General features: G+C 54.3%; 1 protein-coding gene across 1 annotated transcript in view; it reads right to left on the reverse strand.

Annotated features, from left to right (window-relative positions):
- Nucleotides 1–15,364, reverse strand: part of DCLK3 (doublecortin like kinase 3) — a 49,207-nt gene that overhangs the window by 17,216 nt on the left and 16,627 nt on the right. Inside the window, exon 2 of the mRNA XM_070072954.2 lies at nucleotides 1,086–2,914. Coding sequence (XP_069929055.2) covers nucleotides 1,086–2,914 — 1,829 coding nt within the window. The remainder of the gene's footprint in view (nucleotides 1–1,085; nucleotides 2,915–15,364) is intronic.

Below are 15,364 nucleotides of genomic sequence, written 5' to 3' on the forward strand. Positions count from 1 at the left end.
CCGTCGGGAATCGTCTTTCCAGTAAGAGGAGGAAGACAGAGAAGTAAACGTGGAGTACTTCAGGGGGTGGCAGGGGCTATGAGAGGGGGCGGGGGCGGGGGTTGGATAGAGCGAGGTTCCCTGTCCTCACAAAGACCGCCGGGAATGCACAGGGCTCAAGCACAGCAGGCCACGCAGGGGCATGCACACCGCTGGGATCCAGGCTCTAAGTAAGACGGTGATGAAGAACTCAGGGCTGCGGGAGGCTTCTGCTCTAGACTGGACAGAGTGGCCAGTGGAGGTGACCCCAGGCTGCGTGAAGGCGGGCAGACTGAGCCAAGCCAGTGGCTCCCAGTGGCCGAGAGGGAGCCCTCTCTGTGTCTGGATTTTATCACTGAGGGGCTCGCTCTCACCTCGGGCACCACGGTCACAGAGCCCCTGGCACCCACAAGAGAATGTGCGGCAGCACAGGGAGGGGCTGCCGGGGGCCGCTTTCTCCCCCCCATGCCCAGCCTGCACGCAAGCTTCCGGAGTAAGCACCCTAACTTCCTCTCTCCCATAAATGAGGACACTAAGGCCAGACAAGTACAGGACTTCCCCTAGGGTAAGAAAGCCCGGACTCAAACTCAGGGCGGCTGATGCCGGAGCCAGTCTCTGATGCCCATCCCACCCACACAGACCCCCACCCAGCCGCTCCTTTTGAGCTCCTTGACCAAGCGTTATGTTCAAAGGGGCCAGAGGGGTGTCTCTCTGCGAGAGGGCCTCAGGGTGGACACCACGGCTTGATGGGCAGCTGCTGCCGGCAGACACCCCAGTACGTAGCCAGAGAACGTGCAAATCCCCAAGGAATCGAGTGTACGTGGTCATTGTGAACAAGGGAGAAACAGTGCCCTTTTATTCAAACTGGAAGGTGACGTCATGAAAACCAACTCATCACGCCACTTAGGACCTCCAACCAGAGTTTTAAACACTGGAAAAAGCAAGCTAGTACCATAGCAGTGAAACTCTAGGGTATGCAAGCAACAGGGGACGAAGCAATTAATATCACTTTATCCCGTATGCCCAAAATCACCCTCCCCCCCATAGCTGCAGTACCCAGGGCTTACCAGAAGGTTCTCTGGCTTCAGGTCCCGGTGGACGACATTCTTGTCGTGCATGTGGACGAGAGCCTTGCACAAGTCCAGGATCAGGAGGGCAGCGTCGGGCTCCGGGAACTTCACGCTCTCCACGATGGCGTCGAAGAGGTCCCCTCCGCGCACGTACTCCATGATCAGGAACATCTCCGTCTCGGTCTCGTACACCTCGTGCAGCCTCACTATGTTGGGGTGACACAGGCTCTGCATGATGGCGATCTCACTGTCCACCATGTCCTCCTTACCCTGCAGTCGGGACTTGTCGATGATCTTCATGGCATAGGCCAGCCTGCTCTCGCGGTGCCTGCACTCCTTCACCACAGCAAAATTGCCGTCCCCAACCACGCGGCCGGCCTCATAGTGCTTCTCCACGCTGGCCATGATGATGCCCGCGGGCCGTGGCTTCCGGCCGCCGGGCCGCTCCGGCTTCTTCTCCTCCGGCCTCGTCCTGGACTCCTTCTCCGCCCGGGCGGGCGGCTCGTCTCTGAGCACCGTCTTCCTCCCCGCCGACACACTTGCCTTTTTCTCCTGCTCAGAGCCGGCCTGGTGCTCTCCCCGGGGCCAGCCGCCAGGCTTGGCGCTGCAGAGGAGCCTGGATTCCCTCTTCACCTCTCGCAGCCCCTCCTCTGTGGCCGCGGGAACTTCCTTGGCGTCCTTCTGCGCCCTGGCTGCTACGGGAGCACGGCTATCCTGGCCCCCTGCGCCCCTGTCCTCCTCCTTGTCTGGGCTCTTGCCCGGTCGCCTCTGCTCCCGAGGGCCGTCCTTGGGGCTGCTCCCATGGCTCTCGTCCTTGCGCACGCCCTCCCCACGGGCGGGGATGGCCTCGGGTGACCGCCTGCAGCTGCGTGTCCTCGCCAGCTTCTCCGAGCCGTACCTGTGGCACTGCCCCAGGTCCAGCTCGCTGGTGCCCACCGACAGCCGCTCCCTGTGCAGGCTCTGCTGCAGCTCCCTCTCTCTCTTGCACTTCTCGCACCTGATCAGTTCACCGGGGGTCTTCTCGCTCTCGGCCCCCAGAGGCTTCTCTGCACTTGCGCGTCTCTCCTCAGCAGTGGCTTCCTTGGGCGGCTTGCTACCTGCTTCAGGCTCCCGTCTCCCTCTCACCCATTTCTTCCAGGTCCTGGGCCTGTCCTCGGGAGCCCCAGGCTCCACGGGGCTCTTGCCCTGGTGCCCGGCGGCCGCCTTGCACCGGGGAGCCTCGCCACAGCTCTTGGCGCTCTCGGGCTCCCCGACTTTCAGAGCCTTGCTGTAAAGCCTGTGTCTCAGCCTTGGCGAAGGGACCCGGCTGTGCTGGGTCAAGGTCAGGGCCCGGGCTTTGTGGGGGTACAGTTCTTCCATAGCCACCTGGATGCTTTTCAACGTCAACGGCTCTTTGCCCATGGCTATGAAAGCATCGCCCTCCCGGAAGAAATCAGAGACGCTCCTGATCTCCCTGCCCTTGAGGTTAAACAGCTTCCGCACGCGATCGTGCTTCCAGCGTGGGAAGCCCAAGGCTTCCGAGATGTCTGTGATGAGCTGCTCGAAGGTCTGCACGGACCGCCTGCTGAGAAGCAGGGTCACCTTGCGCAGAGGCTGCCCGCCCAGCTTCACCACAGTCACCACCCGGGGCTTCGGCGGGCCGTTCTCAGCAGGCGCCGGGTGGGGGCTGTTCTGGGGGCTGAACACCGGCACGGCCGAGCCCCGCGGCCCCACCAAGGGCTTCTCCAGCCGGCCCCGGCCCGCGGGCAGCCAGCCGCCCTGCAGCTTCCGCTCCGTGATTTTTGAGCTTAAATATTTTAGGGAGTGCTCACAGAGGCCTCGACGTCCTGCAACAGGAAAGGAGGAGAAAGAATCAGTCAAGAGGAGTCAAGAGGGCTCCGGGCTTCACCAGAATGCTCCGACAGCCGCTGCTCCTGGTCGGAGTGGTCTCCCAGGGACCCGTCAGGTCACGTCCCGGGACTCCTCTGTGAGAAAACAAGAGTGCAGGACAGTCTGCACGGGGCCGAGATGACCCCTCTAGAACCCCCATGATGGACGAGGCTGAGGGAGCCCCTTCCAGGCGAGCCCTGGCTCTGTGCACGCAGCTCCTGCGACCCCAAAGGGAGCTGGCATCCTAGGATCGGTGACTGAGGTGAAAGGCCCAAGGCTGGTTTCCCAGGAAACACCAACAAGAAACCAGAATGTCCTGCAACTGTGGGGGGCTCAAATCTTACCGATCTCTGAGGCCGGCGCTGTGCCGTACTTGGTTAAGCCTCCACCTGCAGCACCAGTATCCCATCTGGGTGCCGGTTCGAGTCCCAGCTGCTCCATTTCCAATCTAGCTCTCTGCTGAAGGCCTGGGAAAGCTTTGGAAGATGGCCCAAGTGCTTGGATCCCTGCCCCCGCGTGGGAGACCCAGAAGACACTTCTGGCTTCAAATCAGCCCAGCTCCCGCCACTGTGGCCATCTGGGGAGTGAACCAGCAGATGGAAGACCTCGCCCTCTCTCTGTCTGTAACTCTGCCTCTGAAATAAATAAATAAATAAATAAATAACTTACCCACTTCTTTGTTAGGAGTAGTTCTCTAAGCGTGACTTTCAACTCAGAGTGAGGCAATGTGGGAAGGAAGGTTCTTTTCTTTCTTTACATTCATTTATTTGAAAGGCAGAGTGACTGAGAGACAAAGAGAGATCTTCCATCTGCAGATGGCTGCAACAGCCGAGGTTGGGCCAGACTGAAGCCAGGAGCCTGAAACTCCATCCTGGTCACCCACAAGGGTGGCAGGTACTTAGGCCATCACCCACTGCCTTTCCGGGTACCATTAGCAGGGAACTGGATTGGAAGCCGAGCAGTCAGGACTCAAACCAGCACTCCAATGAGGGACGCTGCTGTCGTAGACAGAGGCTTAACCTGCTGCACCACAACACCACCAGATCACAGGGTCTTGAGATAGACCCTAAATTCTAATGCTGGAATGACCACTGACTATTCATGTGAACTTGGGCAAATTACTTGTGCTTCAGTTTTTTCATCTACAAAATGGAATAACGCCTTCCTCCCAGGGCTATTGTGAATGAAGTGATTACAGCTCACTGACCAGCACGCTTGCCATGCAGTAAGGCACGGTAATGGCCGGTTCCAACACTGTGTGCAGGATCCTGTGTCCGGCTTGTAGAACCTCACCCGTTAGTAATGCCATCACCCTCTGAGGAAGAGGAAGTGAACCACTCCCAGCTTCCCTGGCATCACAGGACCCGACACAGCAACCCCTCTAGGGGGCACCACTTCAGTGAGACCCTCTGGCTTCCCAGGTTAGCGTAAGAAGGGCAGAGTTCCAAGCTAGGTACTGAAACTTCCTTCCCAGGATTTTTTTTTCCTTCCCTCTCTCCTTCTTTAAAAAAAAAATTTTTTTTTCAAAGAAACCGAGGTCATATTAATGCCCAAAACTTAAATAATGACCATATCTTTGAATTAAGCAAGATTGTATCCAACTAGAACAAAGCAGTTGAAGCAAAAGTGGCTCCATTTTCACAATTTCTATCCAAGCCAGGAAAAGCAACTGGAACAGAGTCACAGAATGTGTAACGCATTAGACCATGGGGTGGGCTGAGAATCATGGAGGTTCCCCCTCACGATCAGTGCGTCACGCCCTACGTAGGGGTCTGCGTCCTTCAAGAGCAGCTGGAAGTAATGATTTCTAAGCGTGTTTGAGTCAAGTGTAGCAGAACTTCCAGTTGCGCCAGGATGGGCAGCGTGGCCCAGCCTATCCCGACAGAGTGCTTTTCTGTTTTGAGTTCTAGCACACAGTCTGTTCCGAGGCGAGCGCCATCTCGACACGGGTGTCTGCCCAGATGACAAGGTGGTAGCTGGCGCTGCTCTTCCCACACACCACGCCTTCATGAGCCCCACAGCCACACTTTCGGTTAAACGATTTATTTACGGACATCTGTCAGCCCTTCTCTGCACGCAGCCTCTCTCCTCGCTCTGCCTCCGGTTTTGTCAGAGGTAGCCAGGAGAGAGAGGGAGACTGCATTTCCTGCACGGGGGAACTGAGGCAGGATGACAAGGCAAGGGACTGTCAAATGCGTGTGTGCAAAGGGACCAGAGTTCTTGTTTGTTTTCCTTCTGATGCCCTACACAGACTAGGACCTGTGACAGACATTTGCAGGACTGAGTAAACGGATCCTGATTATCTTCTCAGAAGAGTCGGTGCAGAACAAAGAGAGGGATCTTAGCCTATATCCTACACTGCAGCTTTTCCAAGTAGAGGTGGGGGACAGGAAAACTCAGAAGAATCAACCACTGGCCGAGGTCAGAAGAGGGAAAATCCACCAGGAAAACTGAGTTAGCAAGAGGCAGCTGAAATGGAAGTCCCAGGAGAAGGATCACCAAAGGGCTCACAGCACAGACGGTGCACTTGGCATTGAACACTCGACAAGAAGCCACCCAGCTGAGCAGACAAGGAACCCTCCTGTGGGGCTGGCCAGCTTATCCACATGGCCACTGGGGTCATCGCAGGTGAAAGCAAGCCCAGGGTGGAGAGGAAGATACTCGTAAAACGGAGCAATGAAGAGGCAGCCGTGATTCGGCAGTGCCAGTGCCAAAGGTGTACCGTCAGCAGGTGACAGAAGCCTCAACCGAGGAAGGAAAAATAGCCAAGAGAGGAAAAATCAGAGTTCTGAGCAGCCCGGGGAGCTGGACTCTGGGCCCTGCCTTCGAAGTCCACAGCTCCTGGAAAAGAAGCATTCTCTGTTTTGGGGGAAGAAAAAGGAGAGGGATCCTCAGGGAGACCAGGAGGGCAGGGGCACTGGGAGACTGCAGGGGATGCGGGAGCACTTAGCAGAGGAGGGGCTCAGGGGAGCTGCAGAGAAAGGCCTGGGTTGGCTGTCAGGAAGGCACAAAGCAGCACTCACGGAACAGGACACACACTCAGCCAGCGAGTGCAGCCTAGGGCTGCAAGGATGCAACTCACGATGAGACGCAGGGTCCAGGTGTGCCGGCGGATAACTGCGACAGCAACGCCGGAGCCGGAGAGGCAGGACAGGAGGACGTGCTCTCTGGGACGGCCATGCTCAGCCAGCTTCAGCAGACCCCACCTCAAAACTTTCCTGGAGAACAACCCGGAAACACCTCTCCCTGGACCAGGACAGGGCCCGGAACAGCTCAGCCTCCATCACACACCACCCCCAGGCAGGCTCTGTCCACCTCCCAGGCCGCCCACCGCGCCTTCAGGAGCTCCATGATGGGGGGCAGGGACTGGGAGGATTTTCTACTCTCCCTTCCAGAGCCTTCCTTCCATCTTTTAAACTTCTTGGCTTGTGGCGCAGCAAGTCAAGCTGACCCTTGCCACACCGGCATCCCAGCACTGGTTTGAGTCCCAGCTGCTCCCCTTCTGATCCAGCTCCCTGCCACTGTCCACTGTGCCTGGGAAAGCAGTGGGAGATGGCCCAAGCACTTGGGCCCCTGGCACCCATGGGGGAGACCAGGATGGATTCTGGGCTCCTGGCTTCAGCCTGGCCCAGCCCTGGCCATTGCAGCTATCTGGTGTGAATGGAAGATCTCTCTCTCTCTCTCTCTTTCCCCTCCACCCTTCTGCCTCTGCCTCTCTATAACTCTGCCTTTCAAATAAATAAATAAATCTAAAAAAATAAATAAAACAGACCAGTAGAAAATTACCAATAGTTCTACCAACTCTGACCTACAAAAGAGAACCCTCACACGGCTCAATCTGAATAGAATCTAGGGTGAGAATTCACTTTCTGTCCCTAGAATCCATAGCAAATAGCTCAGAAGCTGTAGAAGGTGTAGAAGGTAAAAACTGAGCAGCCTAATTCCCGGACCTCGGCCTCCAAGCTAGGAGCGTCCCAGGAAGTGACACACAAAAAGGTGCACTTGTAACAGCCCACTGTTCTATTAACTGCCTACAGCAGCAATAATTGGTCTGATAACATTGCTGCTTTTGCCTCATACCCTCCAAATACTAACAGGACTTCACACACACAGTACAATAAGCACTGTATTGGCTGAGCCACTCCTCTGCTCTGATTACCATCCCCAAGGGCCAAACCCAAACTCAGCTCCATACTCAAGACCCCCCATGACCCCAGGTCCCCACCACCCCCACACCCCCAGCCTCACCATCTTGGTCCAGGACCCACATCTACCTTCCCCTGAGCTCCCAGATTCACAGAGATGCCTCCTTTCTCTGAAGTCTTTTGCATTGAGTGAACCAAGAGTTGGCACGAACGCTTGAGCTGCAAGCCCAGCGCCTGCGTGCGTGCAGAGCGCCTGGTCTCACCTGCTTGCTACTTCATCTTAGTGGTATAAATATTGTTCCTCCTAACTGCAAGGGCAGAGACCAAGACGTATGCACAGAGTGAGACTCGAGTCTTGGGGAACGCGTTCTCAACCCTGACACCAAACACAAACTCCCAGTCGGTCTCCCAGAGCTCAGTGCAAAAGAACTGAGTTCTACTGCGTGCAGCACCAGTGCACAGCTCACAACAGACCTCCTACACAAATCAAGTAAACAGGTTACAAGAAAACACAATCAGACTCCATGTAACACAAGGAATTTTGCCAAGGCAGCATATGTAAAGAACAAGCAGTGTAAGTGGTGGAGAAAAAATCTGAGACAGCTTCGCTTTGGAGTTGTGCCAAGAACACTGAGCATGCAGTCAGAAGGTCTCCTCTGGGGGCCGGCTCTCGCAGGCTCTGATTAGCCCTGGGCACTTGGGAATGTTACGTAACCCCTCTGAACCTCCGTTTCTCCACCTGCCACACAACATTAGTGCCTCACCCACGCCGGGCACGCCCAGGGCACTCCAGCTGTGCCTCATTTGCCCCCCACTTCTGAAGAATATAGCTCTCAAAGTCTGGAGTTTCTCCCAAATCCAGCTACATCTCAAGGCCAAAGAGAATACAACGCTGGCTGTGTCGCTCGTGTGGTGACTGGAAGAGAAAGCCAGGAGGGACGGCACCATAGAAAGAAATGGTCCAGCCTCCTGGGGAGATAAGCCATCGGCCCACTCAGGGACCCTGAGAAGCCTGCCTCTCATGTGAGCCGGTACACTCAGTAACTGCGCCCACGTGGCACACCATGGCACCATGGCTGCCCCGAGGGGCTGACTCCCTCTGCTGTCTGCTGCTACAGCTCAAACACTTCAGCATGACCACATTCCCCAAAGCCCAGCCCCACGCCTTCCCCCACTGCAGAAGTCACTGTGACCCAATTTCCTGTCTAATCACTTATAATTACTTATTTTTTTTAAATTTTTTATTTATTTATTTTTTTGACAGGCAGAGTGGACAGTGAGAGAGAGAGACAGAGAGAAAGGTCTTCCTTTGCCGTTGGGTCACCCTCCAATGGCCGCCGTGGCCGGCACGCTGCAACTGGCACACCGCGCTGATCCGATGGCAGGAGCCAGGTACTTATCCTGGTCTCCCATGGGGTGCAGGGCCCAAGCACTTGGGCCATCCTCTACTGCACTCCCTGGCCACAGCAGAGAGCTGGCCTGGAAGAGGGGCAACCGGGACAGAATCCAGCACCCCGACCGGGACTAGAACCCAGTGTGCCGGCGCCGCAAGGCGGAGGATTAGCCTAGTGAGCCGCGGCGCCGGCCTATAATTACTTATTTAAGTCACAAAAGATCAAGGGGGAAAAATGAACACAAGATCTACATTTTTTTTTGCTTGTTTGTTAAAGATTTATTTAATTATTTGAAAGGCAGAGGTACAGAAAGAAGGAGAGACAGAGAGGTCTTCCATCCACTGGTTCACTTCCCAAATGGCTACATGGCCTGTGCCAAAGCCAGGAACCAGCAGCTTCTTCCGGGTCTCCCACATAGGTGCAGGGGCCCAAACTCTTGGGCCATCCTCCACTGCTTTCCCAGACACATTAGCAGGGAGCTGGATCGGAAGTGGAGCAGCCAGGACTTGAACCAGTGCCTATATGGGATGCCGGTGCTTAAGGCCAAGGCTTTAACATGCTGTGCCACAGCAAGCACCGACCCCCAAGATCTGTCTTTTACATTGCTTTTTTTTTTTTAATCACAAAGATCACCTCTTCCAAGTCCTTTTTTAATTATAATCCATGTGCCTAATTAAAATGCAAAGAAAGAGGCCGGTGCTGTGACGAAGTGGGTTAACACACTGGCCTGAAGCACTGGCATCCCATCTCGGCACTGGTTCTAGACCCGGCTGCTCCTCTTCCGATCCAGCTCTCTGCTATGGCCTGGGATAGCAGTAGTAGATGGCCCAAGTCCTTGGGCCCCTGCACCAGTGTGGGAGACCCGGAGGAATCTCCTGGCTCCTGGCATCGGACCGGTGCAGCTCCAGCCGTTTTTGGCCATCTGGGGAGTGAACCAACAGATGGAAGACCTCTCTCTCTCTTCCTCCCTCTCTCTTTGCCTTTCCTCTCTCTGTGTAACTATGATTTTCAAATAATAAATAAAATAAATCTTAAAAAAAAAAAACAGAGAAAAATGATGTCTGTGAATGGTATTAACTTGGAATTCTTGCCTTGGTTTCCAAAAACTGCAGTAACATACTAGAGGAGGAAATGGGAGAATCACATGCAAACGGCCTTGGGCATAAGTCATACACACGCCGTCTTCAAGCACTGATAAATCACAGGAACTAAAAGAAATGGAAATTGATCTTTTTTAAAACACCTGGTGAAATCCAATACAACAACAACAAAGAATGCCTGGAAAAGAAAACTCAACACATTGAAGAGTATGTGGTTCCTGGCAGGGAAGGCTTCCTCCGAACACCGGCCCATCACCAGCTGTGCACTTGCTGGTGCCTCCAGCAGATTAACCGTCGTGTCCTCAGCACGCAGCACTGAGAGACGTCGCTCCGATCCATCTGCGGGAGATGGAGGGACTGGCACCTTCCGTGGATTAATCATTCGTCCTGGGCATTTTCCAGGGGCTGTTTGGGGACAAACTCGTTTTGCTCATATGCAGAGAGGAGGCAGGAGAAACATTCGCAAGCTTCCATTTGATTACGCAAAACAACCCGAGGAGGGTTTTTAAATGAACAGAAAACTGGAAAGCAGCCTCTCGCTAAGACTCAACGTCGCCCAGTGTTCTCTCACTGGGCAGTCTGGCCAGCACCTGCATGGATCCACGCTGGAGACATTAGGAAGGGTAAGGAAACAGCATGACACTGCCTTGCTTCTTATCCGCCGTCATCACTGATGACACTCCAATCACTCCCCACTTTTGTCACCAACCTGACATGGACTGAGACATCATCAACACAGTAATCACCATGAAAGTGCTCCCGTTCTGGGTTGGCTTTTATCTGCCGACCTGCTCATACCAAGTTCTCTCCTGGCACAGAGCCCCGTGTAGTCTCCATCCTGTTCTACACTGCCTGGGAGATGCCTGTGTTATGGAAAGAATGCACTGCCCCAGTCTCTCTGTAGTCATCATGAGTTTTATGTACTGCTTGGATTGTTTACAAGATTATGTTTTAAATATTTATTATTTACTTATTTGAAAGGCAGAGTTACAGAGAGAAAGAGGGAGAGACAGAGAAAGAGATCTTCCCTCTGCTGGTTCACTCCCCAAATGGCTGCAATGGCCAGGAGTCTAAAACTCCATCCTGGTCTCCCACATGGGTGCAGGGACCCAAGTACTCGGGCCATCTTCTGCTGCTTCCTCAGGCAGATTAACAGGGAGCTGGATCCAAAGTGGAGCAACCAGGACTTGAACCGGTGCCCATACAGGATTCCAGCACTGCAGGAGACAGCTTAACCTGCTACACCACAACGCTGGCCCCTACAAGAATATTTTTAAGTGAACATTCCTCTCCTTAATTTAAACACTCATCCTTGTTCCCTTCAGTAGTTCTCCTAGTCACCCTGGTCTGGGCCCACATATGCACCCATGTTATCATCTCACCACCTCTGCTGGCTGTGTGGTGTTGAAAACACCCTCGTGCCCCATGCACAAGCATTCTCCCGTCTTCCCAGGGGCCCCAGGACACTGAGTCACACCCTACAGAGAATCAGGGAATGAACTGTCGCCTGCCGTCACCAACCTGCTAAAGTGGCTTAACCAGCTGCTCCCTTTTCCAATTTACCGTATTCTGTAATTCTACGTAATGGGGCTTCTCAAATGTCAACATGTGTACAAATCTCCTGGGAACCTTGGAAAAGGGCGGTGCATCTGGGATATGGCCCAAGAGCCTGCTGCTGGCAGTCCCTGGAACACACTTTGAGGAGCAAGCCACAGAATGAAATTCCTGAGTATTTCCTAGGAGTTCTGGTCATCTGTAAGTGACTGAGTAACTTATGTTATCAAAACATGGCATCCCTACCACAATGAAACGAAAACCCCAGCCACAGTTCCCTTGCCAACGAGTTTTCTTTGCAGTACAACAGAAATGACACAGAGAAGGATCTAGAATTTGGACTACCATTGGTGAGGAAAATCTTTTTCCTGTATTCTCTCAGGTGCACTGATTGGAAAGCTGCAAAATAAACTGACAATAAACAGATTGACAAGGAGAAAAGGTTTACTTCATATGCACATGGGAGCTTTTAATAAAGAGAAAACCTGAAAAGGTAGTAAGACTAGGGAAATCTATACCACTTTAACAAAGGGTGATAAATCTCCAGTGACAAAGGAAAAGGGTTTTTAGCTTCTGGGGGCACTAACAGGTAACTAGGCAGGGAGAAGCAGTAAAGTCTGTAGGCAGATCCCCCCAGTGCCGCCTCTGGGCTGATGACAGCCTAGAGTCCTCGCCACAGTATTAAGAGCCTCCTGCCTGCCAGGAACAAGAGAAACGACAGGGACAACTTCGCGAAGAATAGCTTCTGTCCTACTTCCAGGAAATAAGAGGAGCCTATTCAGCATCTGTTGTTTCTTAATAACCGTCACCCAAAAGAGTCCTATGACGAAGTGGCCTAAGAAGAAATGGAATATCCCCTTCACCACCTGCAGTAGGCCACCAGCACCAATAGTACCTGGAAGCTTCTTAGAGATCAGTATTTTGAGGCCAACTCTGTGTCTTAATGGGTTAAGCTGCTGCCTGCAATGCCAGCATCCCATATGGATCCCTGCTGCTCCACTTCTGACCCAGCTCCCTGCTAAAGGTCCAGGAAAGCAGAGAAAGATGGCCCAAGTCCTTGGACCCCTGCACCCATATGGGAGACCCAGATGAAGCTCCTGGCTTCAAAATGACCAAGCCCTGGCCGTTGTGGCAATTTGGGGAGTGAACCAGCAGATGGAAGATATCTCCATCTCTCTCTCTCTCCCTCTCTCTCTCCATCTATCTACCTATTTCTCTCTCTCTCTCTCTCTCTCTCTCTCTCTCTATATATATATATATATATATATATATATATATATATATAACTGTGTCTTCAAAATAAATTTAAAAACAAAAAAAAACAGAAATGCAACACTGCAGGTCCCACCCCAGACCTGTGGAATTGGATTCTGCATCTCAGCGAGACCTCAGGTGGTGTGACACACACTGGTCTGAGACGCACAACTGTACGATTTTGTTGCCTTTGCAAAGCGATTGGTGGAAGCCAAGTACGCTATCACAACAGGAGAGATCTGAGGCCTCCGTCTAGCACCTGGCCACTTGCTGCGTACTGAAAGTGTGGCAGCAGGACCCAGGAAATCCAGACTGGGGTCCTGGGCCGTCTGCGGCCCAGGGATGGTTTATGTCTCCAAGATAACTTGCACTGGTGACCAAAAGGACAGGTAAGGGGCTGAGCAGAAGGAGAGAAAAGAGGAGGCGTCTGTACACAGGTGTCTCTGGACACCCAGGCCGACACAGCCTAGGGGGGAAGGACACAAGAGGGGGGAACGTGGCGTCTGCCCGGTGCTCCGATTCCAGAGTACTGGCAAAGCCCTTCTGGAGCTCTGGGTTAGCAGAGGTGCCCCAGGAGCTGTGCTGCAATCGCCAGTGGGAGCCTCTGGGCGCCAGGCGGGTGTGGCAGAAGGCACCATCTGCCCCAGCTCACTGCCTGCCCACTGGCAGGCAGCCTCAGTCAGAGGAGGGCAGGGAGGGGCCTCAGGGAGACAGCACAGGGAGGGCACAGAAATGCATAACAAGTGGTGGCAGAGCAGTACTGAGCACAGGCGACCTGAGGGTACTGGCAGAGGCCTGGGGGGAGGCGGCTGGCACTCGCCAGCTGGGCATCCATATGAAGCCAGACTCCCTTGCTCCCAGGGCTGGGGACCTCCGATGTGCCTGCACTTGGAACAATACCCTCTCTCCCCGATCCTAGGCTCTTCCTCCCACACAGCTGCCTGCTCCCTGAAGCTCCCCTTCCCCGACAGGGTCCCCTTCCCCGGTGGCTCTCTGTGCCAGCGTTCGGGGGGCCTCTCCAGATGCTGCCCACCCTGGCCCCCACGCGTCCATCCCTGAGCCATCCGGTGCAGGTGCACTGTGACCACGGCTCTCCCTGGGGACAGCTGCTCTTTTAGCCTCACTCCAGGCTCTGTGTTTCCTCCCAGCTCACCCAGGGCTGTATCACACACTCAGTAAAATTCCGAGAGGGCACGGCTCCCAGGCCCGGCTGTCATTCCCTGCAACCTGGATTGCCCAGCCGAGCTGTCAGCTACGGCAACCTCAGTGTGGGCTGAGCTGTGCTCTCCTGGGTGCTGCTGGGGTGTGTCCAGGTGGGGGGGGTATGAAAGCTCGGCCCTCCTGGGGACCACGTCCCCTGCAGGTAACTAGACAGGTGCCCGACTTCCAGCTGCCTTTTCTGTCTGCTACACCCGCCAGGGGCCTTCATCAGCCCGCTCGTCTCCAGTGAGCCGTGTCATAAACCACTTTAAAACCCCCTGGGCGGGACAGCAGCGACCACGCACAGAACAAATGCTTTCCTCTTCCCTCTTTCCCGGGGAGACCGGGCACAGCTGCCTCATTTTCCTACCTTGAGGAAGGGAGACTCCTTGCATGCAGACACCTGGGACGTCTGAGCCAGCTCTCGGGGCCTGGGCCCAAAGACTGCCTCGTCATCCCGCAGACGCGCACCGGAGAGACGGAAGAAACCCCCTCACTGTACAGGATGGTGGAGGCAAACAGCCCGCAGACCCTTTGACAAGTGGTTCCCTAAGGACTTGGACTTCTTGATAAGGCAACCTCCAAATACGACACATAACTAAGTAAGAAGCAAGTAAAATAAGACGAAATGATGTCACCCACTTCTCTCCTATCTGCCAGATGTTACATTTGGAAAACACGGCTGTGAGTAGGGACTAATCATAAGAAAATGTAATGAATAGCTTTATGCCAATAAATAAGACAAGTGAAATGGATGAAATCCAAAAAGCCACATCTGACCATCAAAGTTCACACGTGAAGACAACCTAAGTAGCTCCACCGTGCTGCTTATCTGAGCTTCAGGAACATCAGACTGAGGGAGAACATTCCAGAAACAGTCAACTCCTGGTCACCTACATGATCGGCTGGATTTGCAGGTAAAAAATGCTCGCCAGTTGCTTCTGCCGAAATACAAATCCTTGGTAAACAAAAGGAATGCCGTGGCCTATCAACAGACACCAAGGCCGTGCGAACCTTTGCCAGTGAGGACTGACAAGACAGCATCTCCAACTGCCAGACGCGACAGCACACCAGAGAAAGAAGGCCATTAGCCCAGGCCACACAGCTGGTTAGCGAGCCCTGAAGCCATCCGCCCACAGACTCTGAGCCTTGGAACACTGGGTCTGACAGGCTTGGGACTGTCATTTACAGCCAGGAAAAAATGCGAAACCCGTGGGGTCATTCGGAGGAAACAGAGCAGGACCGAGAGCTATCAGCCTATGCAGAACAGTCGCTGGCTCTGCCCTAGTTGTTAAACCAGCATTGCAGACAGACACAGTCACCCTGTGTTTCCACAGCAGGCAGCCGACGGACAAGCTTCTCCCCAAGTCCTGGGAGACAGGGTGAGCCACAGAAGCAACTCCCCAATGCGCATTAAGATTCCGAACTGAGGCCGGTGCCACGGCTCACTAGGCTAATCCTCCGCCTGCGGCGCCGGCACACCGGGTTCTAGTCCCGGTCGGGGCGCTGGATTCTGTCCCGGTTGCCCCTCTTCCAGGCCAGCTCTCTGCTGTGGCCCGGGAGTGCAGTGGAGGATGGCCCAAGTGCTTGGGCCCTGCACCCCATGGGAGACCAGGAGAAGCACCTGGCTCCTGGCTTCGGATCAGCGCGGTGTGCTGGCCGCAGCGGCCATTGGAGGGTGAACCAACGGCAAAGGAAGACCTTTCTCTCTGTCTCTCTCTCTCTCTCACTGTCCACTCTGCCTGTCCAAATAAATAAGT

The sequence above is a fragment of the Oryctolagus cuniculus genome, chromosome 4, assembly GCF_051225735.1.
Source record: "Oryctolagus cuniculus isolate XC-2025 breed Fujian yellow rabbit chromosome 4, ASM5122573v1, whole genome shotgun sequence".
NCBI lineage: Eukaryota > Metazoa > Chordata > Mammalia > Lagomorpha > Leporidae > Oryctolagus > Oryctolagus cuniculus.